The 25,128-nt window shown below is 43.3% G+C and overlaps 1 protein-coding gene across 1 annotated transcript in view; it reads right to left on the bottom strand.

Annotated features, from left to right (window-relative positions):
* Positions 1-25,128, bottom strand: part of GGT7 (gamma-glutamyltransferase 7) — a 319,943-nt gene that overhangs the window by 48,207 nt on the left and 246,608 nt on the right. Inside the window, exons 12-13 of the mRNA XM_078652164.1 lie at positions 20,224-20,341; positions 19,766-19,903 (exon numbers count right to left, since the gene is read on the bottom strand). Coding sequence (XP_078508290.1) covers positions 19,766-19,903; positions 20,224-20,341 — 256 coding nt within the window. The remainder of the gene's footprint in view (positions 1-19,765; positions 19,904-20,223; positions 20,342-25,128) is intronic.

Genomic DNA, 25,128 nt, shown 5'->3' with positions numbered 1-25,128 from the left:
CTTTTTGTCCTGTTATAGCCCAAATGCATATGATCCAGGCTTTTTTCACCCCCTCGGGGGAAACAGACTCTCCATACATTTACAAACTTTGATATAGGGGAAGATTTTAATTGCGTGCCTTAGGTGCACCCTGACAAGTCACACATACCACCTTGTTATCGTAGTCTTTGCCCATTTTAGAGACACTATTGAGTATCAGAACTTGATGTTATGTTATGTTATATTTAATTTATACAACACACGGCTACTCAAGAGTGTCCCGGCGCTTGCTCCAGAAAGAAAGCTGCACACGGATCAGAAGCTAAAAGAACAACGTTTTAATTTTTTTTCTTAAAAAGCAATGGATCCTGGGTGCCCCAGAGTACCAAGGGCAACATGTTCCAGGCCAGACCGGCTTTCCGAACAAAGAAGCTCTCACCAAGACTTTGGCGATTGAACCTGGGGGTCCGTATCAGTAAGTGATCAAACGAACCCAACTGTCTCCTAGATTTATAAAAAGCAAATATCTTCTGAAGATAAATAGGACCTGAGCCATAGAGGGCCCGATGCTCGATGGACACCATTTTGAATTTTAGCCGAGACTCAATTGGGAGCCAGTGCAAGTTACACAGGTTGGTGCGATCACTATATCTAGATGACAAACCCAATAGCAGTCTGGCTGCCGCGTTTTGGACTACTTGCAATTTCTTTGCAAGATAGCCTGGACTACCAACCAAAAGACCGTTGGCATAGTCCAAATGGGACAAGATCAAAGCACGGACCACAGTTTCCTTGGCACTTACAGGCAGAAGGGGGAAAACTTCCTCAAGATTTTCAAAGTGCCAAAGCAGGTCTCTGCCAATTTCTTCACTTGTGTCAAAAAGTTCAAATTTGCATCGAACCTGACGCAGAGATTTTTTGTGGCACTCTTTCCCGCAGTGGGCCGGGGAAAGCTAGGAGGCCACAGTATTTCTCTGAAGTCCGCCGGGAAAGAGCCATACAGGAGCACCTCAGATTTTCCTTTGTTACACTTCAGCTGTGCATTCGCAAGCCAGTGAAACACAGAAGACAAACAGTGCTGCGCAGCCACAACAGAGTCGCCCCCCTTTCTCCAGGGAAACAAAAGCTGCGTGTCATCCGCGTAGGGCATCACTTTAGCCCCTAATGACTACACGAGATAAACCAGCGGAGTCACATAGATGTTAAAAAGAAGGGGGCTAAGTGATGACCCCTGCAGCACTCCGGTTGTCACCTATATAGGCACGGAGGCACACAGAGGGAGCCAGACCTGCTGTGACCGGCCTTCCAAGATGGACCTGATTCACTACAGAGCCGATCCAGAAATACAAATTTCTAATAGACGATCAAGGAGCAGAGAGTGGGGCACAGTGTCGAATGCCACAGAGAGATCCAGCGTAACCAAAGATGCCCTCCCTCCGGCATACAAACACTCCCGGATTGCCTCTGTCACCTCTAACAATGCTGACTCCGGACTATACGAGGTGCGGAAGCCAGATTGTGCTGGATGAAGCAGGCCTGACACCTCTACATAGTTGGTTAGCTGAGACATGACCACCTTCTCACAAACTTTAGCCAAACTTGGCAGGACCCAGATAGGGCGGTAGTTCTCAGGTAGCAGAGGGTCAAGTGACAGCTTTTTGAGTTGGGAAGAATCAGCGCCTGCTTCCACGACAATGGAACACACACCTCACAAAGCGACTTGTTGACCATTAGATTTACCTCTGGATTGATAGTGTCTGCCACTTCGGACAGAAGCCTAGCCGCACACGGGTCGTTAGGTGATCCCGACTTTAGTGCCTTGAGGATTCTGACAGAGCTAGGCAAATCATCAGGTCTAAATGTGGAAAAGATGGAGGCAGATTCTGCCACCTGCTTCCCTAGCGAGGCGACTATAAAGTTTCTGGAAGCGGTCGAAAAAGTATCTTGTATGCTAATTATTTTGTCCCTAAAGAATTTCGTCAAGATTTTACACCAGGTATCTGAGGCAGGTGCCACAGAGACCTCGGCGCTGGTGGCCAAGAAACTCTGGACAATTGCAAACATTTCTTTGGAATTGTTATTGGCCCGATCAATGCGTGCGGAGTAATGCTGGCCTTTAGCCACACCAATAGCAGCGTAATAGAGTTTTTGTTTGGCTCTAAGAGCAAGTTTGGCAGTGAAACAATAACCGCTGGAACGCCATGCTCTCTCCAATACTTTACAAGCATGTTTCAAAGTCTTCAACTCAGGGGTAAACCAGGGCTTGGAGGGGAACTCTCTCCTAGGCTTTGGCTGACATGGTGCAGAGAGAGCGCAAACCGAGTCAGTAATCCAAGCTGCAAACCTGGACACATTTTCCTCCAGGTGTCCTAGAAGAAAAGGCTCCGAGGCTGCCAAAGAGCTGCTAAGCTGCTCAGAGTCCATTTTCCTTAAGGTAGGAGGCCGATGGCGGCTGGCTAGTTGTGATGGACGCTTAATATCCTATGAGAAAAATATGGTAAAATGGTCCGACCAAGAGACAGGTAGCGGCCTCACAACCGATATAGGGAAATTAGAGCAGATGGTGTCCAAAGTATGCCCTCCTTGAGAGGTAGGATACCTAACCCATTGGGAGAGCTGGGCTAAACGGAGAGAGTCCAGAAAGGCCGCAGAGTCAGTCATCTCCATATGATCAAGATGGAGATTGACATCCCCAAGTAGCACATAGTTCGAGAAACGCAATGCTCTATCTGCCAGAGCGTCCCCACAAGTTTCCAAAAAGACACTAGCTGGTCCTGGTGGTCGATATATCAGGGACCCCCCAAGAGTGAAATGAGCAGAAAGTTGTAGGCTAAAATCCAGGACCTCACAGTCACCCCAAATAGTGGATGTTTCACTATGCAGGGTCCAACATTCCCTATACAAAATGGTCAAACCAGCGCCTCTGCCGACTGGGCGATCAACCCGATGGACTTTATGGCCAAGGCCACGATGGGGTTTGAAAAAACGTCGAGCCAGGTCTCAGTAATGAACAATAGATCTAAAAGATTATCAGAGACCAGATCAGCAACATCTACATCATGCTTCCTCAGAGATCTGGCATTGATAAGGCAGGCAGTGAGGCTCTCGTGCATGAATGAGTCAGCAGACATGTTATTCAAAGAGAGTTCCGGTGTAAATGTGTACCCGCAATCCACACAAAAAGAAACACTGGTAGGACCTACCGAGTTAACGCTATGTGACGGGCATAATAGAGGTCTAAAGGATTTTAAAAACTCACTTGAAAACTGGATGTTGTTTCTGGTCCCTGAATCAGATTGGGGTGAGTGACTCGCCCTGAGCACTGACGGGCGCAGACAGACTTGCCTTAGGTGCGCCCGCTGCGCGTTCGACCAGAGCCCATTTAAATAGGGTATGGCTAATGCAGGTGTGCAGCGTGCAACGATTGGAACGCTATCCGCGATCAGCGCGAGTCACATCCAAGATGGCCGCTAACCGGCAGTAGCTTCAGAAAAGTGCACTACAATGGCGTGGAGTATAACACACTCCAAATGAGGTAAAAGAGGATGCCAAACACAATAAAACAATTTTTTAGTTTCAAAATATCATCTAGGATCTTACAAAAATTGCGAAAGAAACATCCCCCCAATTCCCCAAGCCGTGACGAGCTACAAAACTTTGCCGTGATTAGATTAAAAGGTGATCAAATTGACCTTTCTAAAACGCAGCACAGCCGGACTGAGCCCAATTAAATATAGTTTGCCCGATGCCGGTGTGCAGCGTGCAACGACTGGAACGCTGACCATGATCAGCACGAGTCAAATCCAAGATGGCCGCTAACCAGCAGTAGCTTCAGAAAAGTGCACTATAATGGCGTGGAGTATAACACACTCCAAATGAGGTAAAAGAAGATGCCACACACAATAAAAAAAAATTTTAGTTTAAAAATATCAGCTGGGATCTTACAAAAATTGCGAATGAAACATTCCCCCAATTCCCCAAGCCGTGACGAGCTACAAAACTTTGCCGTGATTAGATTAAAAGGTGAGCAAATTGACCTTTCTAAAGCGTCAGGACACGTACTACTATTGGGTGCATAAAAGGCTGGTCGAGACTTGACTACTGCCTGTTGACACAGGATGTAGGATTCTGGCCACAAGAATTCGAATGTCTGGCACATACCCTAACTGACCACTCACCAGTGCTCCTGCGGCTGGTGTTGCCAGAAGATGCTGCAGGTTGGCGACTCTCGCACCTTTCCCCTAACATTCTACTAGACCCTGTATTTGCGAACGAGATTCAGGGTGAAATAGTCATTTGTTTTTACCAGAATGATGACACCGTAGCCTCTGAGGGATCTCTCTATTGGAGGTATTCAAGGTCACCATGCGGGGACCCTGTATTGCTAAACACAGTGGTGTTTGGCGTACACTCCGGTCAAATCCTATAAGCGCTATGCCCAACTGCCGGATCCTCGCCTACTTACAGTTTATGCAGAAGCTTGACAAACCAGAATCCCCCTGCAGTCCCTGAAGGAGGCGGTTATCATCATGCTGCTAAAACAAGAGAAAGCATCCACCTACGCGACTTGTACTGTCCTCTCTCCCTGATAAATTGCAATGGAAAGATACTCGCCAAATTGATTGCCAATTGCTTAACATTACTGATGCCACAGCTGGTGAGACCGGACCAGTCGGGCTTCATTTCCGGCCACTCCACCTCATATAACTTACGTACTTTATTCACCCTCTTTGCAAGATTTGGATCCGGATCTCAATGCACTAGTGATGTTCCTCCATGCCATTAAAACAATTGACTTCCTAGATTGGGATTATCTATTTCCCATTCTGCACAGAATGGTCTTACTCCTAAATTATATCCGATGGATACAGTTGCTACACAGGCAGCCCAAGGCCAGGGTGAGCCTGAACAGGAGGTATTCTGAGCCATTTGAACTGTCACGGGGTACTAGGAAGGGATGCCCACTTTTGCCCCTTCTCTTTGCGCTAGGCGTGGAGCACCTGGCAGCCAAACTCAGACAATGTTACTCAGAATACTCCTTGAGCTACACTAGCCATCATTTTCTTATCTCACTCCATGCCGATTACACTACCCATTACCTGTGAAACCCCAATCTAAGCATGAATGCCGTGCTGCATAAATTCATTACATTTGAAGCACTTACTGGATTCCATATTAATTGGCAAAATACCTAGATTTTCCCTCAGACTGACAACACACCACATTTTACACCGGATTTCTCCCTGCGTTGGTGTGCGAATGAGCTTCAGTATTTGAGTTTCTAGATCCATTGAGATAGGGAAGCAATATTAAGAACTAACTATGGAACAACGTTGAACACTATTAGTTACCAGCCTACACAATAGATCTCGTTGTCACTGGTGGGGCGTATAAGACTGATTAAGACAGTGCTCCTCCTGAAACGGTTATATTTATTTCTAAATATTCCATTGCTGCTCACAACAGCCTTCTTTTCTTCAAAATCCAGCGGGTTTGCCTGGCATGGTTGGGTAAGCAACCAATAACAGAATGTGAGATGTTTACACTGCCATTTCACCATGGGAGATTTGATGCCCCGGAAATCAAACAATACTATTTATGTGGCCAGTCCCAATATGCCCATCGCTGGAATCACCCTACCCCTTTTCTTCCTCATTTGGTTGTTGAAACGGATGGCAGGTCCCTGGTACCTCCTGCCTTCTTCCTAGGAATACCAACAAATAAAACATTAGAGAACTATCCGTGGTGAGCTGTACAGCATGAGCATAGTGGCGATTGGGTGAGGAGGGGGGTGAGAGCTTTTCTACTCCCCACGTCTCATAATCATATGAAAGATCACTTGTGGTCTCTGGAAAACACCTCAGAATGGTGGTAGGTCATTACTGTTACCTGTTTCCTTATTTAACAGCGAGCACAGAGGCGCATGCACCTGGTTGCACTGTGAGGTCATTTGTGACTAAAGGCATCACGAATTTCGCTTTCCAGGAATTGACATTGCGTTTATTGCGATGACACTTATTGTTTATATTGACTTGACAATTGTAATTTCCTCTCTTTTTACTTTACTTCTGCACTGTACTGTAAGTTTAAGGCAAAATGCAGTAAATAAAGTTTAAAAAACAAAACAAGACTGATAATGCCACACTTTATGTGCTAGATGTCTTTCTTTAAAGTTCGCAGGTTGGGGATTTCTCACTGGTCACAAGAGAAGTCATCTTAAAATAGAAATAAAATATATTTGAATTCATTGTAAAACCCTGAAAGATATGTACCTAGACATGAAACAAGAAAAAAAAAATCACTTTTTGAAGGTTGGGCCAAAGTAAAATCCGGCATTTAACATTACACTGTGCATTGCCACCTAAACTGCATTTGAGAACACCAACGGACAGGACAGTGAGACATATTGCCTGTTTAAGGTCGGTATCAGGAATCATTCAGAAAAAAATATTCCTAAAGTATACACTGTATTTTTTAAAGGTTTGTTGGTTGTCAATGACTGCAGGTCCCTTTGGAATGCAGGCTATTACCCAAATGTTCTTAAGTGAAGTCGTTGATCCCCACCTACAAAAGCAGAGACAAGTCTAGTCTCGTCTGAAAGACTTCTGGGCAATACAGAAGAATATTTGAAAATGACTATACTGATGAGAGAAAATACTAATGTGTGCTATGAAAAGCTATATTGACCCCGCATTGTGCCTTCCCCAGTGCACACAAGCTCTGAATTCCATACCTGGCAAATGACCAAATCTAAGTGAATTGGCGATCTATTCTACCCCCACAGTGACTTCCCAAACCAATTATGGCCTACCCGGTACAAGAAACTGACATTACACTGCAGTTAGACACTGGGTAACCCAACCTTTTATCCACCCTCATGCCTCCAGACCACGGACAAGATTTAAAAAAATGGCTTTTCGCTACATTTGACTATAAAAACCTGCATTCTGACATCTATGACTTTCTGAACATCTCGACAGACACAAGCAAAGCCATAGCACAACAGAGATGGGAATCCGGGTTGGAAATCAACTTCACACCCAAGGAATGGGGCAGTACTGAGGTTCCGTGATTTCCAACCAGACTCCATTTTGTTTGCGTTGTTCAAGACGCCATTTTTTGTTGCCCTCACGTAGGCCCGTGGAGGTAACCGAACGAATAAAGTTGCGTGGGCTTCGTTGTTCATATACATATTAACTAGGCCTTTTCTGACTTGTGAGTGAACTGCAAAGACGCTGACCCCGTCACCTGAAACTGACCCTTCGCGAGGCCAATTTCCCTGGCTGATCGTTGTCTGAGATTGCCAATCAATGTTCAGGATATCGTTAACTTTTAGTTCTCTTGCACATATCTTATCCTACTCAACATCTGAATTACTTCTTTCCTTATGACTTTTCATTACATGGGTAGTGCTTTCAATTATGGGTTTGTCCGGCTCGTGGAAATTGAATTTGGGACATTCCTAATAATTAACTTGTGGGTTGGTACAATGTAAAGTGAGCTTTTTAGGATGTGATAATGTGTGGGAAAATGTATTCTATTTGTCAGTGTTTGTCGCAGTGGGTGTGCATTAATAATGAGCAAAATTGGGATAAAAGGTGATGTCTTGCTCTACGAAAATTGAGCAGTTTCCTGAGTTGTACACCGTGTTGGATTGCTGAGATTACTGTTACTAGCTGCAGCTAATAAATTTGATCTCTGACGTCACCTAGAAGTATTCCGTGTCTCTGTTTGCCAAGACAGGAGAACCCGAAGACTTTGGGCTCGTACATTTACGAGTATATCGATAGTTGATAACCCCTTGAAGTTTGAAGATAGACTAGTGAGCTTTAAGATGCCTGTTTTTAGTAAATTTGGGAAATGGTTTAGTTGTGGTTGCAACAGGGATTCCCGATTGGAGGATTCATGTCCGATACCTCCGGTTGGAACTCCAACTTATGAGCTCTATTCAAAACACAGAGTGGGTCCCATTGCTTATAATGCAGAGTGGGTTCGCTATACAAAGAAAGATGGTGTTTTACGATGGCCCCAATATGGTAGTTTCGAATTAAATATTTTAGATAATCTGGAAGTTGCGCTGTTTAAGAAGAAAGCCCGGCCGGCGATGTTTGACTCGTTCCGCCTTTGGCGTAAGGAAGCCAAACAGCGAGAAATTAAGCAAGCAAAGAGAGATAGGAAAGATAAGAATATGTCAGTACTATAAGCTGCTAGGCAGTTTAAGGAAGATGGAGAAGAGCGTACGAGTGAAGTCTTAGATAGATAGCCTTGCATGGCTATCGATAAATGTTACCCGGCCTTGCCGCCTTCCCTTCCAAAAGTGAATGAAGACCCTGAAAAAAATCCTTTGATCTCTCATTTACTGAGAATACCACCTCCTTATGTGCAGGGTGCTACTGCACCTCCATTACCCCCGGTTGTTGCACCCCTTGTTGTTCAGCCTCTTGCTGTTGTTCAGCCACCCGTTGTTTCACCGATGGTTCTCTCTCCTATGGTGCAGCCTTCTCTAGGGCTGCCAGCTTTGTCATAAGCTTTGCCTCAAACTCCTTTGTCTTCTACTTCTGTATCTCCGACTCCTGCTACTCTTGTCCCTACGCCTCGTTTGCCTCAAAATACTCTTTCTCCTGTTCTTATGGCTACTTCTTCTCCTTCTGCTCGAAAACGAATGACTGAGACTGTTGCTAATCTTTTGTCTCCACTCTTTGGGTCATTGAATATGACCCCTGTTTCGGAGCGTAGGCGGAGTCGTAGTCAGTTTCCTAGTCCCGAAGAGCGGGCAGTGTTGGATCTTTTGGCTCGAAGATGGGTTTTAAATGCTTCGAGGTATAATTTACAAGCAAATATGGATGTTTTCTTTAAGTGGGCACCACCGAAGCAAAGGTATGTGTTTGATGTGATGTGTACCTTTCTTCATCAGGAATGGGAAAATAATGAGTTGGGTCCGATTCCGCAGGAAGTGCTTGATGTCCAGTTAGAATTTGCTCAAGGGACGATAGTGGAGTCCGATGTTACAGATGCCGTAGAGACGATACTTGTTTACAGATCTAGGCTACCGCCTCAGACATTGTACGAACCTGATTCCTACGTTAGGAGGAAAGTGAAGCAGTATCCCATGAGAGAAGTTCCCCTTGTATGGAGAGAGGCAGTTGCTGCTAATGTAAATTTGGGTATTCAAGCTGAGCCAGCTCATTTCCAGCGCGTATGGGCACATGACCCTTGGAAAAGAGCAGAGGTCTTGGCTCTTAAGCAGACCTTACCTAACCCCCGTAAAAATCCTGCTGGTTATTACAAAGAGTTGTCTCAGACAGTTGATGCGTGTATTATGAATTTAGCTGACATAGATATGTTGATGGGTAATGTAGTCCCTCAAACTTTGTGGGCGAAGATTCGTCATGAGAATCATGCGCAAGAATTAGGAGATACGTGGGTTAATATTGTTGCTGCAGATGGTCGGCAGGTAGGAGGTTCCAAACCTGAACCTTTAGTTGCAGAATTACCTGGTAGAATTATTAATTTGATGAAAACTATGATGCCTCCTTTACAAGTGAATTGGGATAAGTTAGCAGCATGCAAACAAAAGAAAGATGAAAGTGTGTCTGATTTCTTCACTAGGTTTGAGGAAATATTTATCGATCATAGTGGTCAGGATATGAGCACTGAAGGTGGTCAAAGGTTGTTCGTGGACAAATTTGTCTTTAATTTGCTTCCCGAACTTTGTAATAAATTAAAGGATTCTGAGAGTTCATGGGCTGTTTCTTCGTCGGCCCAGATATTGGCTACTGCACAATATTATGAGAATAGGGATAAAGATGAGAAGGATAAAGTAGAGAAGAAGACTAAAGAATTAAAAACAAAAGTTCTTTTGCAGCAAGCTTATCCTCCTCATACGAATCAGCCTCAGTTTCAGCAACCACCAAAGTTTCAGAGACTGTTACAGAAGCCGAGTTTTTCGCTCCGCGATTTCTGTCCGGACCTAATCAGTGTGCTTACTGCAGAGAGGAAGGTCATTTCAGGAATAGTTGTCCGATTTTGTTACAGCGTGCGAATGGTGTATCTGGTCAAAGAGGTCGTGGTGGTTTCCAACAAGCTCCTAGGGGTAGGGGACGTGGTGTGTTTCCCCAGAATGAGCGATCCTTTCCCCCTCAGAATTCTGCGAATTATTTTGATAGACAGAATGTTCCGACTGTTCAGTCTGCCCAGTACTACGCTGATGATTATTGTGTCGAGAGTGAGAGTGCTGGTTACAATGATTGCTAGGACAGCCATGGGCAAAGAGAGGGAGTAGTGTCAGTTCCAGTAGACCAGAGTGGACCTTATGTTGAAGTGATTACATTAGGTGTGGCAGAACCTTTTCTTTTGGATACTGGTGCGACGAAGTGTTCTATTATGCACTCTAAACTTCCTGGCGTACCTTTTTCTGGCTTGACCAACGTTTCCGTGGGATTTTCAGGCGCCCCAGTTCGTAATCCGGTTTCTAGTCCTTTGCCTCTTTCTATTGGTCTGGGTGAATTGGAAGCTCCTCTTATTTTAACGACTGGTTGTGGTGAGAATCTGTTGGGTTTGGATTTGCTGAAAAGATTGCATGCGACATTACTTTGCTCTCCTTCGGGAGTACATCTTACGATGGGTAAGAAAGTGATTTCCCCAATATATTTGTCTAAAGATTGTCTTCCACTGGAATTGCGTTCTCTTCCTGATACACTTTGGGCTACAGGTCCCAATGATGTTGGTCTCTTGCAGATTCCACCCTACGTCGTTACTCTCAAGTCGAATGCTAGGCTACCTCGTATTCCGCAATATAGAATCTCGAGTGATGGTGAGAGAGCTCTTTTGGCGATCATCTATGATTTAGTTGAGAAGGGTGTAGTTGAAGAAACGAGAGGTAATGTGTGTAACAGTCCCGTTGTGCCTGTCCTTAAGCGTACTGATGCTTCTCAGCCACCTGTGTATCGGTTTGTGATCGACCTTCGAGAAGTGAATAAGATTGTCGTGCCACAGTTTCCTGTTGTCCCGGATATCACTGCTTTGTTGACTATGATTCCTGCTTCAGCTTCTTGGTTTTCGGTTATCGACTTGAAGAACGCTTTCTTCAGTATTCCGATTGCTGGGGAGAGTAGACATATTTTTGGCTTCTCTTTAGGAGGCCGAAGCTTCCGGTTTAAGCGTGCTCCTCAAGGTTATTGTGAAAGTCCCTCAATCTATAGTCAGGCGTTGAAAACTCAGCTTGATAATTTTGTGTTGCCTTCTGGTGCTACTCTTATCCAGTATGTTGACGATGTGCTGATTGCTGCTGATGACGAAGAGATTTGTAAAGAAGCTACTCTTTCTTTGTTACGAAATTTGTCTGACCTCCATCATAAAGTGTCGCCTTCAAAGTTACAGTATTGCCGCCAAGAAGTGACCTACTTAGGTCATCTCTTGTCGAAGGAGGGACGACGATTGACCCCAGAACGAATTCAAGCAATTGACCAAATGACTGTGCCATCCACGCAGAGAGAAGTGCATGCCTTTTTAGGTATCACTTCGTATTGTAGACAATGGATCCCAAATTTTTCCCTCTTAGCAAAACCTCTGTTGGCACTGACTCTGAAAGATACTCCGCATCCTCTTCCTTGGTCTGATGAATGTCAGAAAAGTTTTTTCTGAATTACGCAATGCATTGTGTTCTGCTCCGGTGTTGGGTACCCCGGACTACAGTAAACCTTTTACATTGTATGTCCACGAGAGAGAAGGTTGTGCGTTGTCAGTGTTGACGCAACAATTTGGAGATAAGCAGCACCCATGTGCGTATTTTTCAGCTATGTTAGATCTGGTAGCTAAAGCGTTGCCGAGTTGTCTGAGAGCTACAGCGGCAGCGGCTGTTTCTATCCGACAGTCTGCTGGTTTGGTATTTGATAATACGTTGATTGTGATGGTCCCACATGCAGTGGATACCTTATTAAATAGGACTAAGACACAGCACCTTACTAGTGCACGTTTGTCAGGTTATGAGTTGACGCTTTTGGCTAGCCATGTGTAAATCAAAAGATGTAATGCGTTGAATCCAGCTACGTTGTTGCCGATTTCTGTAGAGACAGATGTTCAGGAGCAGCATGATTGTTTTCTTCGGACAGAGGAAGAAACAAAGGCTAGAGTTGATTTAAAGGATACTCCTCTTTCGGGTGTTGATGGTACCCTATGGGTAGATGGTTCATGTTTTAAGCTTTCGAATGGAGAAACGATTGCAGCATATGCTGTCACAACTTTACATACAGTTGTTGAAACAGCACATATTGCACAGAACTCAGCGCAAGCAGCCGAGTTAATAGCATTGACGAGAGTGTGTGTGTTGTCAGAGGGAAAGCGAGTGAATGTTTATACTGACAGCCAGTATGCGTTTGGTGTGGCCCATAGTTTCGGACGCTTGTGGCGAGAGAGAGGATTTCTGACTTCTCATGGTACGAAAATTCAGCATGGGCAATTGGTGAATCAACTTCTTGAATCACTTACTTTGCCAAAGCAGATTGCGATTGTGAAGTGTAGTGCGCATAGAAAGGTTGTGGATGATGTGGGTCGAGGAAATGCGTTTGCAGATGAAGTTGCGAAAGAAACGGCGAGAGACATGGCGAGTCGAATGTATGTTGCGGGCCCTGCAAGATGGGTTATGGCAAGTGGAATGTGTGAAGACACAATAGAAAGTGTGAAGTTGATTCAGGCTGAAGCTACTGAGAAAGAAGTGAGTACGTTGAGAGAGAAAGTACGGGTATGTTGGATTCGATAGGTTGTTGGGTTGAGTTGTCGGAGCACCAGCGATGGTTGTTGCCTGATGCGTATGTGCTCCCAGTGGTTACTATTGCTCATGGAATGGCTCACATAAGTTCGAAAGGGATATGTAAGCTGTTGGCTCCAGTATGGCAGAATGCTGGAATTCCTAAATGTGCTGAGAATGTGGTGAAGCATTGTATGATTTGTCTGATGTATAATCCTGGAAAGGGAACTCCAACTCCAGCGGGTCATTTTGCCCCTCCAACGTATCCATTTGAAGTGATACAGCTAGATTACATTCACATGGAGAGATCCAATAGTTTGAAGTATGTCCTTGTGGTTGTTTGCGCCTTTTCCAGATGGATAGAGGCTTATCCCCTAAAGGATAATACTGCCTTGTCTACAGCCAAGGTTTTGCTCAAAGAGTACTTCCCTAGGTACGGTTTGCCGAGAATTGTATGGAGCGACAATGGGAGTGAATTTGTGGGCCAGATCATGAAGAAAGTGTGTGCGGGTTTGGGTATTAATCAGAAATTCCATGCTGCAAATCACCCCCAGTCAGCTGGACTTGTCGAGTGCTACAATGGCACTCTGAAGTTGAAGTTAGCTAAGATACAAGCGAGCTCTGGTCTTACATGGCCAGATGCCTTGCCATTGGCTCTTTTTTCAACGAGGACGACAGTACATTCTCGTGTGGGACTTAGCCCATATGAAATTGTGTTTGGTCGTCCGGCCAATGTTTGGCGAGTCCCAAGGCCCAAGAAATACAGCGACATTGAGTACCCTATGTTGGTGGATTACTTACATGACTTGACTGCTAAATTACGTGTTCTCCACCAACAGGTCTATGACAGTTTGCCGACAGTGACTGCGGATCCAGGCCACACGATTCAATCTGGCGAATACATCTTAACGAAGAATTTTCAACAAACTAAGAACTTGGAGCCAAGGTGGACTGGACCGCATTTAGTTTTGTTGTCGACTCGGACTGCAGTTAGAGTAGCTGGCAAGAAGAATTGGGTGTATGCCACCCATTGTAAAAAGGTTCCGTTGCCCTTACCGTATGATAAGTGGGTAAGGGGAGGTATAGCCGATTCCGAGTGTGAAAGACTTCCTAGATTCGTACCTTTAGTGATGCACATTTGGAATGGACTCAGTCAGAACGTGCAGATGATGAAATCCTACAAGCTGGTGGGCCTCCGCATCTGAGACTTGACACGACGGATCCAGAAGTGCTTTTTCAGGAACAGACCGTGTCTGGTAAAGAACGCTACAATCTGAGACCGAGAAAGGACAAATAAAGTTTGAGAAAGGATGAATAAATGGACAAATAAAACTTGATCAACAGAATATGGGGCCCACGCATCCGCTTTCTAGCCCAAGACTACTGAGAACTTACCTGCCCTCATTATCTAAAGGTGCTTCGATTTAACGGGGGCAAGGCTGGTATTGAACATGCCGGGGAGATCCCCCTCGCTGCCTCTGCTGAAAAAACTGCACTGGCTGCGCATAAGGCAGAGATCTATTTTCAAGGTTTGCTGCTTGACCTTCAATGCTCTCCAGGGTCAGGGCCCTGTCTACCTGCAGAACAAGCTGGTAAAACATATCCCGAACCGCTCTCTGCGATCTAGCTCGCAGCGGCTACTACAGGTCCCTCGAATCAGACTCCACAGGTCAGGGGGCAGGGCTTTTTCTTATTTGGCTCCCAAGTATTGGAATAGCCTTCCTATCTCCTTGCGTGTAATTCCTTCCTACCAAATCTTAAGAAAACATCTAAAGGCCTTTCTTTATTAGTGGCTCTGCCCTCTCTGGTTTCTTTCCCCTCCGGAGTACGTTCTGAGTAAGCGCCGAGATGCCTCACGGTGAGTCGAGCGCTATACAAGAAGGTATAACATAACATAACAAGGGAGGTGAGACCCAACACAACGGTGACTCGACTTTATTCACACCTACTGTTCTGCCTACTAGTGAATCCTGCACTACTCTATGACCCTTGCCAAGGACTATGGGACCCGTCCCCTTTCCATTCTCCCTTCCCCATCACAAGTTTTGCAAACCCCCCACAATGCCCCTGGCTGCCCCAATCCCCCAAACCCCTCTGAATGTTCCCCCTCCCCCTCCAATAACTTGCCTCATCGGCCTTTGGATGTAGGTGTGTAGATATGTTCCATAAAACTCCAATAGAAAGATTTGAACCAAAAAGGCAATGATACAAAAGTGATCACAAAAAAAAGAGTGTGTTGGTAACAACTAAATAAATGGTTTACCATGAACACCCTAATAAACGAGCCAATATATATATATTTTAAGTTTTCAAACTCCACTAAACACAATGTATACATTTACTTTTATGGTAAATTCTAAGAAATTATTAGAAGCAGTTATGTTAACTCCAAAACAGGCTACAGAATTATTTAGATTCATGTAACAGACTGCAAAACAGGAATGAAGGGCAGGGGTTACCTGTAGGACATTGCGGCAACAGGTGCCAGCCACAAGGTGTGTCTTGTTCCGGTCACGCTTGCTGCACGAGATCTGAGAACTATAACTGGAGGTCCAATGATGATAAGACCATCAGAACCAATGCTAGCTTGGTAATCCAATATGCCACATCGCCTTTTGGCAATCAAGACTTTTTTTGAAACCGCAGTGACTAGCATATGCATTTTATATCAATCTGTTCAGTAGGAAATTACATCTAATTTGAAACCCAGTTATTTATTACTTTTATGAAAAAGCAATGCAAAACCAGAGTTGAAGGCGTGCAATGGGCAGGCATTGGTTTGCAGCTTCCCTCACATCTGAAGAAACACGAGCCAGTTTATGGGTTTAAGTGGCTGAGAATTTGCTTGGCGGGTTACTGTGCTGTTCTATACGTAGAGAAGAAGTGGGGATAATAAATATTTTAACAAATCATAGTTATGACTTTGGAGACTTTCTTGTTCACTCTTGTATTCCATAACTTTTCAGCCTCACTCCATCACAATTCAAAACAAGTGATATGAATCCGCCAGTGACGCCCTGTTTGATTAATCCTGATGATTTTCAGATTGAGATGTCAATACAGTTAAACACGTTTAAGGAAGAAAGAAGCGGGATCTCCAGGTTTAGGATTTAGATGGTATTAAACTGGCGAAGCCCAGAGCAAAAAAAAGGCACCCCAACTGAATGAAAGCTATTTTGATGGACTACTAGAATACTAAAAAAACACATCAGAAAAAAGTTGCTTACTTTTCAAAAACACTCATGGTCAAAGAATGCTGAGCATACCTCCAGCAAGTTACCATCAGTCCTGGGGAATCAATAAGCTGAGGAGAATTTGTATGGCCAGTTCACTATGAAAAACCTGATTATTTGTATGCTGACAGCACGGACACCCTCCATAATGCCAAATGTTTATTTAGATGGGTAATTTGTAATTGGGGAGATACTATACGGGGCCTCATACTCGGCAGGGAAATTAATTATTCTCAGTTCAAAGAAGGCCTGTGCCACATCTTAGATTATACTACTACACTCCTAGCGCAAACCTTTGGACTGTGAGACCAGAAATGGAGGGTGGATGGTTAGCACATACTAACGGACCAGAACCGGTGGGTGGGTTGTTAGCACATACGGATGACTTACTTCAGAGTTTATACCGTATTTGGCACAAACCTCCCAACCCACACTTATTGTATTCTTGTACAATTGAGGTGTGTTACCTCAGTCTGTAAATAATAATTGAATAAAATAAATCTTCATGTTTATGTAAAGAATAGCAGCTGCACTCAACCAAACACCTATGATGTTAATGTTCCATACGGTAAATAGCACAAATGGTTGATGCAACAACTGTAGGGTCGGTAGAACCCAAAACAAGGGCTAAACAAATGTATTCACTTCTGTTTCTAAGGTAGCTAAAGAGAGTACGTATTGTACTAAAATGCATCAGTATATAAACAAAAATAGAGAAGTAAATGAGGCCAGATTGAAAAAGAAATTCAATACGAATGAAATAGTTTTAAAAAGAAAACACACAAAAGCCACTGATGATACAATAAACACTGGAAACCTCAGTAGGTACATTATTACCATTTAAATCTTCAACAAAATTTAAAAAACCTACTGCAAGCCAACATTGTGGACAAATTGCCTGAACTAAAACGACATCAGTCTTCAAGCCAGCCCATTGGGTGCGTGTTTGACAGGTCAAGATGTAACCCTTCTGTTCCTCCAGACAATCGAAATTTCCTCTGGTATTTTCTCCCACTTGCAGGGATCATCAGACATTTGTGATCTTATTTTCAATTATATGCAAAGAGCAACAAGAAGGTGGTAAAGATGAAGCAGGGTGCCAACAAAATTGTCTACCACATTAATTTCAGCTTGTAGCAGAATGTCTGAAAAGAATTAGATGTAATGGAAAGTTAAGAGAATCTAGTGTAAGGTTAGGTGATTGGAGGAGTCACCAATAGTCTTCCTGAGACTTTGCGCTTAAGGTGTTTAGTGAATGTATGAAGGATTTAATTTTCACTGGTGAATTGTCATCATTGTAACCAAGGTAAAAAGAAGATGATACATCCACCCTGAGCTGGATAACACCAGGAATAGAATTTGAAATATCTAATTTGACAGTGAGAATGCACCTGTGACTAAGTTTGCCACGCTCCTGAAAGACCTTAACTCACCTTTATAATTTTGGTATTTACTGAAATTGCAAATAGAAAGCTCTGTTTTAAGTAACTACAGAAACAAATGATTCATTGTCGTGTCTGAGCACGAACGCTCTGGTGTTTGCACGTCACTACTTAAGAACGTAATTCTCAAAGGGTGTAAGATATTACAACTGTGGTATTGAGCAGAATCGGCATTTCAGGCTGGGCCAAGAAAAAAGGATGCAGATTTGCTTCTGTTTATCTTTGTGTACAACCTCAACCTAGCTAGGGGAGTGCACTCATAAGAGGCAAAGCATAGGTGGTGGTTTGATGTGTCTTCACTAGGAAAGATAGGACACGTAGACTAACAGAGAACAGACCTTACATGTGCACAATGCACAAAATGAGCACATTCACTAAAGCAAGCATTTGCACAACAATGGGCAAGCGCAGGGGTCTGAGTGGGAATCAGTGTACCAGTTCAACACCAACACTCAGTGTGCATGCACGCTTTTGTAATGCAACACAGCAAAGCGTAAACCTTGTGCTTGATAAGCAATGGGCACGTGTATACACTTAAAAAAACAGACAGCGCCTACCGAGGGTGGAATCACCAGAATCCCTTATACTGCCGGTACCACTCAATGCACTAAATAGAATTATTCAGCTAGACAAATGTGCAAATGGCAGGGTGGGCGGGGGGGGGGGGGGGGGGGTGCTGGACCTGTGCTGGTTTTGTTATGGTTAACTTGGCTGGACCTGTGCTGGTTTTGTTATGGTTAACTTGTTTGTTTTCCTTTTCTCCTTATTTTGATTATATTATTCCTATTTGGTCTAGAACAGCATTTACCATGAAATCTAATCTCATCCATGTATGGTCCATTAGGGCCGCTACCGTACCAAATATAAAAATGTAACACATTTGTTTACAAAAAAAAGCAGACCGTGTATCAAGTACTATTATCAGTGGAAAACTAGAAATTAGGTCACACTCTTCACCATAAAGTCAAGAGACGCAATTTACACAATAGGATTTACAGACGATCACTGTACTTAGACCATAAAAACAAGTGGCAGATGATGTGTGAAGGCATCATAAAAATGAGCAGGAGATGGCGAGGACTGAAGGTAAATACAGAACAATGTTTGAACTGAATATTCTATTTCTGGGTCTGTTTGGGGGAAATGGATTCCTGTGCAGGGTTAATAACTTTTAAGCTGTCTGCAGAAGCAATGAAAACGCACACGCTAAAAAATGGTCGTTTTTCATTTGATATTTGTTGTAGATGAGCTTTCCTGTCTATGCTGGTATGTTTTTTAAGAGATACTTGAAAAACCCATCTGGTGACTATTTTGAGCATTGGAACTCGGATTATTAAATAACATACAATAGCGTATGGAGCCACTCTTGGGTTCATTGAGTTTCTGTGAAGCAAAAACATAATAATAATATGGCCATGTAAAGGCAGAAATCAAAATTAATCTGTGGGCATATATGTCCTCGATATGCCATCTATTAATCTGAATTTCCCTTGATTCGATACTGAAACCAGTCTACAGTCACTTGCAATACTTGACTAAAGAAACTGATGAAAGTATCTGAAATTTAGAAAGCCATCATTCCTTCTTATTATTGACACAAGCAAAGTCCAGCTAAAAGAGTGGTTGAAGGCTGTTTTAGTGAACAGGAAAGACTAGATGCTGTTTGTGGTGACCATGACAAGGTGACAAAGTGCCCTTGTGGGGTGTGTAGTACACGAGGGGCATAAGAACTGAGGAAAAGAGTTGTGTTAAAATAATGAAAATGTAGTAGCCGGAAGCATCTAGTTTAAATGGTGTGGGTAATCCTGACGGTAGGTGCACTTTGCTAGAATCTTTTGACAGAAAAAATATAAAATGGCAACATGAACTGTGTTGATGATGGAGATGGGATTAAATTGGGGCAGAATGCGACTCCACAAGTAAGCAAATTTGATCATCCATGGATGCAAGCAATTTGTCAAAATATCACGTTTTTAGTGGATTTAAATCTGCACAATGTTACCGGTGTGTTAGTAAATATAGAGAAATTGGTAGCATTTTCTTTGTAAATTCATTTGTATGTATATTTGCATGTATGTTGCTTTTGATTTACATTTTAAAGAAAGGTAAAAGGTGAAACATTCCTTCAGTGCACATATCCACTTTCATTCTCCAAGACTGAGCAAAAATGTAATGTTACTATCAGCAGCGTACATAGGTGTTAATGGGTTCTATGAAATTATCCAGCAGAATCAGAAAGAACATATATGCAACAAAAGTCAAACAGAAATAAGTGTTGTTGTAACATCACACTAATAACAAAAAAAACCTGTATATGTGTCAACTTTGAATCATTGCCATTGGAAGAGAATCACAAAAAAATTCACCTGTGTGATGCCGCTCAGAGCTCTGTCACCATTAGAACCCCCAAGGGATAGGTACGTCCCGCACAGACCATGGGCAGGTCGGACAATGGTGGGCAGTAAGAAGGACACTGGCCTCTTTCCTGGTTGAATATTGTTCCTCTGAAAACAAGACATCGTAAGACTAAGCACAAGAGACTGATTTCAGCTTTCCATTCATTGACAATGAACAATGACCAAACATGACATTTACAAGCAGAAGAAGAGTGTGAGGAAATACACACAACACTAATGTAGATGTTTCAGTGGAAATCAAAACAGTCAGTATGATAGTTCGTTACATCTTGATACATGGGGAAGTTGTGTGTTCAGCTGGCAAGCAACAGAAAATGGGTTGTCAAGCCAAGCAGAGGTTGTATTCTCAGAGGAAACGATGCTAAAGGAACATTAAGACTGCTCTTATAGCAGGCGGGCAGACTTACTGTACTGTACGTGGAGTGATTGGCTGTGTTATTCTGCCAGGAAAAGTCCAACATCTGACTGTTCAGGATAATACCAGAGGGTGTCATTATTCCACTTCCAAAAGGACGATTCAAGGAGCTGCCAAGGAAAAAAAGAAAAAAGAAAAACAGCTCATTCTAAAGCAGACCAGGAGCAAATGCTCAAGCATGTGCATGATAATTGAGAGCTTTGGGCTGAGCACCAGGCTCTTAAACATATGAGACCCAAAAAACCACAATGACTATGCTTGTTTTCAGGATCAGATGAGTCTGTGTACAATGACATACTAGGGTTCAAGAGTTTTGGCATGCCATCAAGAGTAGCTTGAAGTCCTTAGATGTGGCTACAGGCAGCCAAGCCAGATAAGGTGGGTTGGATAATGGTAAACTAAACACAAAACATGGCTAAGCAGTGCCACAACTCCAGACCTCTCTTGTGAAACAATATTGCACAGCTGTGAGAAAAGTGTGTAGGAGTGAAGCTGGAGAACTGCGAGTTGAAAAATAAAGCCAACTTGGTCAAAAAAGGAAATGTCACTTGCCATTGAATCAGTTGAAATCATTTTGTGCAAATATTTTTGTCTGAAATGATATTGTCAAGGTCATATTTACAACTGTATATAGCATTTTCGCTTTCAATGCCTCACTTGGAGACCAACTACATGTCCAATCTCATAACTGGTTATAGTAATCTCAGTATTGGAACTGTAATGAAGATATAAAAACAGCTTGAATCTTACAAAAAGGATACTTCCTGCTAGAAAATTAAATGGGGTGTGTGATCAATAAGAACATTACAAGTTCAAGGATCACCATGTTGGAGGATCAAATGAACACTATGCTCCTGAGAGTAAATGAGGCAACAAAAGATAAAATCGTTTTAGAGAATAAACTCGAGGAATTTGAAAATCATCCTCGACGTTCGAACCTACGTATAGATGGGGTACCTGAGGGGAATTGAGTCATTTATTAAGCAGAAGGTCTTGCCCGAATTTACTGGAGACCTTACCATAACAAGGGCACATCGAGTTCCCTCAAACACTCTGCCCAATTCAAAGATCCCACGTACTATCTTGATTACCTTTGTGGACTATCGCATTAAAGAGAAGATTCTGGCTAAGGCAATACAGCAGAGACAGTTTTCCATCAATGAGGTCTCAAAATGTCAGGTAATTGCTGATATGTCTGTGGTAGCCGCACACAGGCGCAAAGCATTTGTGAAACTATTAGATCTTTTTAAAGCTCAAGGGGCTCAGGCTTCAATACCCCAGCAATCAAAGCTTCCAGTCCTCGTGAGGGGAAATTCCATATGTTCTCCAATATAGAGGAAGCCCAGGATTTGCTGAAAGAGATCTCTTCCTCAAAATGAAAATGTACATAGTTTGACGGTAAGGGTCTCCAGGGCCGGGGGACGGGGGGGTTACCTAGGGTGTAGCACCAGGGCACCCCATAACAAAGTAGGGGGGGGGTGAGATGTGGCCAGCAGGGGTTTACACATTTGGGGGGGGGGGGTTGTATGGGGTTGGGAGGTCGGTAGTGGCGGGGTGTATGGCAGTAAAAAAAGCAGTAGCAAAGGGGACAAGGAAGAGGAAAACATGGTTTTGAACTCGAATGATTATTGTCTCAATTTAAATCATAGAAATGGTTAGTAAATGTCGTATTATGTCGGTAAATGTTAATGGTATGCTAAACAAAAAAAATATGGAGGGCTCATAAGATGGCTGGCCTCCTTTATGCCTCAAGTTCTCTTTCTCCAAGAACCTCACCTTAAAACAAATTCACCTAAGCTCTTTCTCTCTAGAGTTTTTTCAAATGCCTTCTTTGCGTCAGCGTGGATGCCTATGAGAGGAGTAGCTATTTACTTCTGTAAAAGTGTGGCATAGGAATTTGTCCAAGTCCTGAGAGATCCTCAGGGAAGATGGTTATGGGTCATGGTTAAATTAAATGGGATTACATTACATTTTGTTAACTATTATGGCCCTATCATGGATGACCACTCAGCTTTGATGAAGGTTAATGATCTGCTCAGGGGAGCTCCCGGACAGATCATTTTTGGAGGGGATTTCAACTACATCCAAGACCTGAGAAAAGGCACTCCCAACAAAAATATGAAACAACTGAATCCAAAGACTAAAAATGTCCTAGATGCCATAATACATGATTATCAGCTGATTGATCCATGGAGTAAAGTAAATCAGGTAGCATGCGATTATACATGCTACTCCCGTCAATTTCAGACAGCATCTCGTATTGATTTTTTTTTTAACATCTCGGGCTCTGAATTACGTACATGCAGAAATTGGGGCTCATTAATTTTCAGACCCCTCCTTTATTAAGCTAGATCTAGATATTGAAGAGGGAAGGAGGAAGAGATCCAGGTGCAGAGGGATCGTCTCCTTCTCCTAGATCACCAACGGGTAGCAGGCTTAACTGAGTGGATACACGATTATTTCAGGATCAATGAGGGGTGGCGGAACCATTAGTAAACCAAAGAAAGGGACGCAGTTCCTAAGTGACAAGGTAGTCACCCGACTCCACCTGACCATGTGTGTCTGGTGGAAGGAATAAAAAAAGAAGAAACAGGGGCTGATATCAGGTGTAAGAAGGAGGGGAATTCCTCCTTGTGGAACTAGGACTCTCACACATCCAGCAAGTTAGGTGTCATGCTTCATCATATGAGCCTGCTCCTCATTGGGCTGGCGCTGCAATGCCCAATGGGCACCCTTAAAGGGGCTCTTTTTCGGAGATCTTTTGTTCCGCCATAAGGGTGCAGTGGGGGTGAGGGGCCTAGCCTAGTGTAGATGTCTGTGTGGTGGATTAAAATTAGGTTAAGGATTCCTCAGTGATGCTTTATTCAACTGGGCACCTTACCTATGTTAAAATGGAATAGGGAGGGTCATCTGTTCTCTGTGTTAGGTACAGGAAACTTTACTCTACTCCCTAGAGGTCAACATGCTTCTCGCCATCTAACTGTCTAGGGGAGATATGGGGCGATTCTTCAGGACCGTGTGAACAAATATTAATGAAGGTGTGTGTGCTATCTACAAATGATAAGTGGAAAGTCCCAAAGTTATACTTGCCACTTGCTAAGTCCACCTAGGGAAATCCTTCTAGGGAAATTAGGCCACCTAAATTGGTGCTAGGTCAGGCCTCATCTGGAAGCAGCGGTATGGAGACACACAACAGTAGTGTCCCTCTACAAAATGCAGGAAATGCCTTCTCGACCTACCCCTACCGCCGCTCATCAAGGTAGAAGGTAGTGGCGGAACCATTTTCAGTTTGGGGGGGGTTCAAGGCGGCTGTGCGTGGGCAAATGATCGCCTTTTCGGCAGCTCAGTCCAAAACACGAAGTATTAAAATAGCTGAACTCCAGCAGGTAGTCAATGGTGCCTTGAATCAGAGAAATGCCCATCAACGGGGAGAATGGGTAGCAGCGAATCAACTCGAAAAGGCTAAAAAGGTGTTAAGGGAATTTTTCTTAATAGAAGAACTCATCAGCTTCCGTACTTTTCAACAACGAGTATATGAAGAATGAAAAATGGTTGGTAATTTGTTAGCCGGGTCAACTAAGACCAGACAGGAAGCAGCCTTAATTACAGAGGTCGTTGATCCTAAGACCAGAGTCGCAGTGGAGATAGGGGCGGGATTGCTCAAGTTTTTATGGAGCATTATTAACAGCTCTACGTGACTAAATATGCGGTCAGGCAAGACTCAATACAGAATTACTTCGAGGGCGTTAATCTACCGAGTTCGTCCAACTCCCTCGAGGAACAGATTCAACTTGACATATCAGGCGCTGACATTTTGGCAGCCCTGAATTCAATCACAGGAGCGAAAGCCTGTGGAAACGATGGAAACGAAGAATGTTATAAGGCCTTCGCTAAGGAATTGATCCCCTACTTGACAAAGCTTTTTAATTATATAAAGACTGGTAGCGCTGCCCCCTCAGTCTTCAAAGAAGCCGTTATCGTTAGCTTTGTGAAAAAGTGTAAGAATCCCAAGGAGGTCAACTCCTATAGACCAATCAGCCTTCTTAATGCTGACTACAAAATGTTAATGAAAATTTGGGCTCAGCGTTTCACTCCCCAAGCACAGGAAGTGATCCACAGAGACCAGTCTGGGTTAGTCGCTGGGATGTTGATGTCTTTGAATACAGTGTTTTTAATACAGGCTCTCAACTTTTTTAATAATAATTGTACTCCAGCACTCATTATGATGGTAGACTGCAGAAAGGTGTTTGAGCTGGTAAATTGGGATGCCCTTTTTTATGGTCTGGGTAGGTTTGGTGTCCCCCTCCAGGTCACAAAAATGCTCTGGAATATCTATCAGGGGGCTAGGTGGTGATGAATGCCAACAGAGCAGCGATAGTAAATATAAACCATGGGACTAGTCAAGGGTGTCCGCTTTCTCCCTTATTATTTACTTTCTTTATCGAACCCCCTGGCTATTAAAATCCGCGATAATGTAGCAATTAGAGCTCCGATTCCAGGTATGGCAAAATTAAAGTTGTTTGCAAATGACATTATTTTATATCTCAGTCCCAAGAGGCAGAATTTAGACCTGGTCTTAACAGAATTTAGTCAATTTGATTTGATTGGGGGCTATAAAATAAGTCAAAACAAAATAGAGATTCTAACTTTAAATACTGATAGCGATTTTCTTCCTGCAAATCTCAAACATCAAGCCCTTAAGTCGGATCCAAAACATTATTTGGGGATATACGTCTTGAATCAATATGGGCAGCTATATAAATTGAACTATGAAGTGATGCGGGGTAAAATAAAAAAATTGCTGGATAACTGGTCGCTTTTACCACTAACTCCGATAGGCCGTGTAGCCCTCATCAAAATGTCCATACTCCCTCTACTTGTCTTTCTTTTTACAAAT

This window comes from Lissotriton helveticus, chromosome 7 (assembly GCF_964261635.1).
Source record: "Lissotriton helveticus chromosome 7, aLisHel1.1, whole genome shotgun sequence".
Lineage (NCBI taxonomy): Eukaryota > Metazoa > Chordata > Amphibia > Caudata > Salamandridae > Lissotriton > Lissotriton helveticus.
Note: the sequence above shows the minus strand (reverse complement) of the source record. Positions and strands in the feature narration are given on the sequence as shown.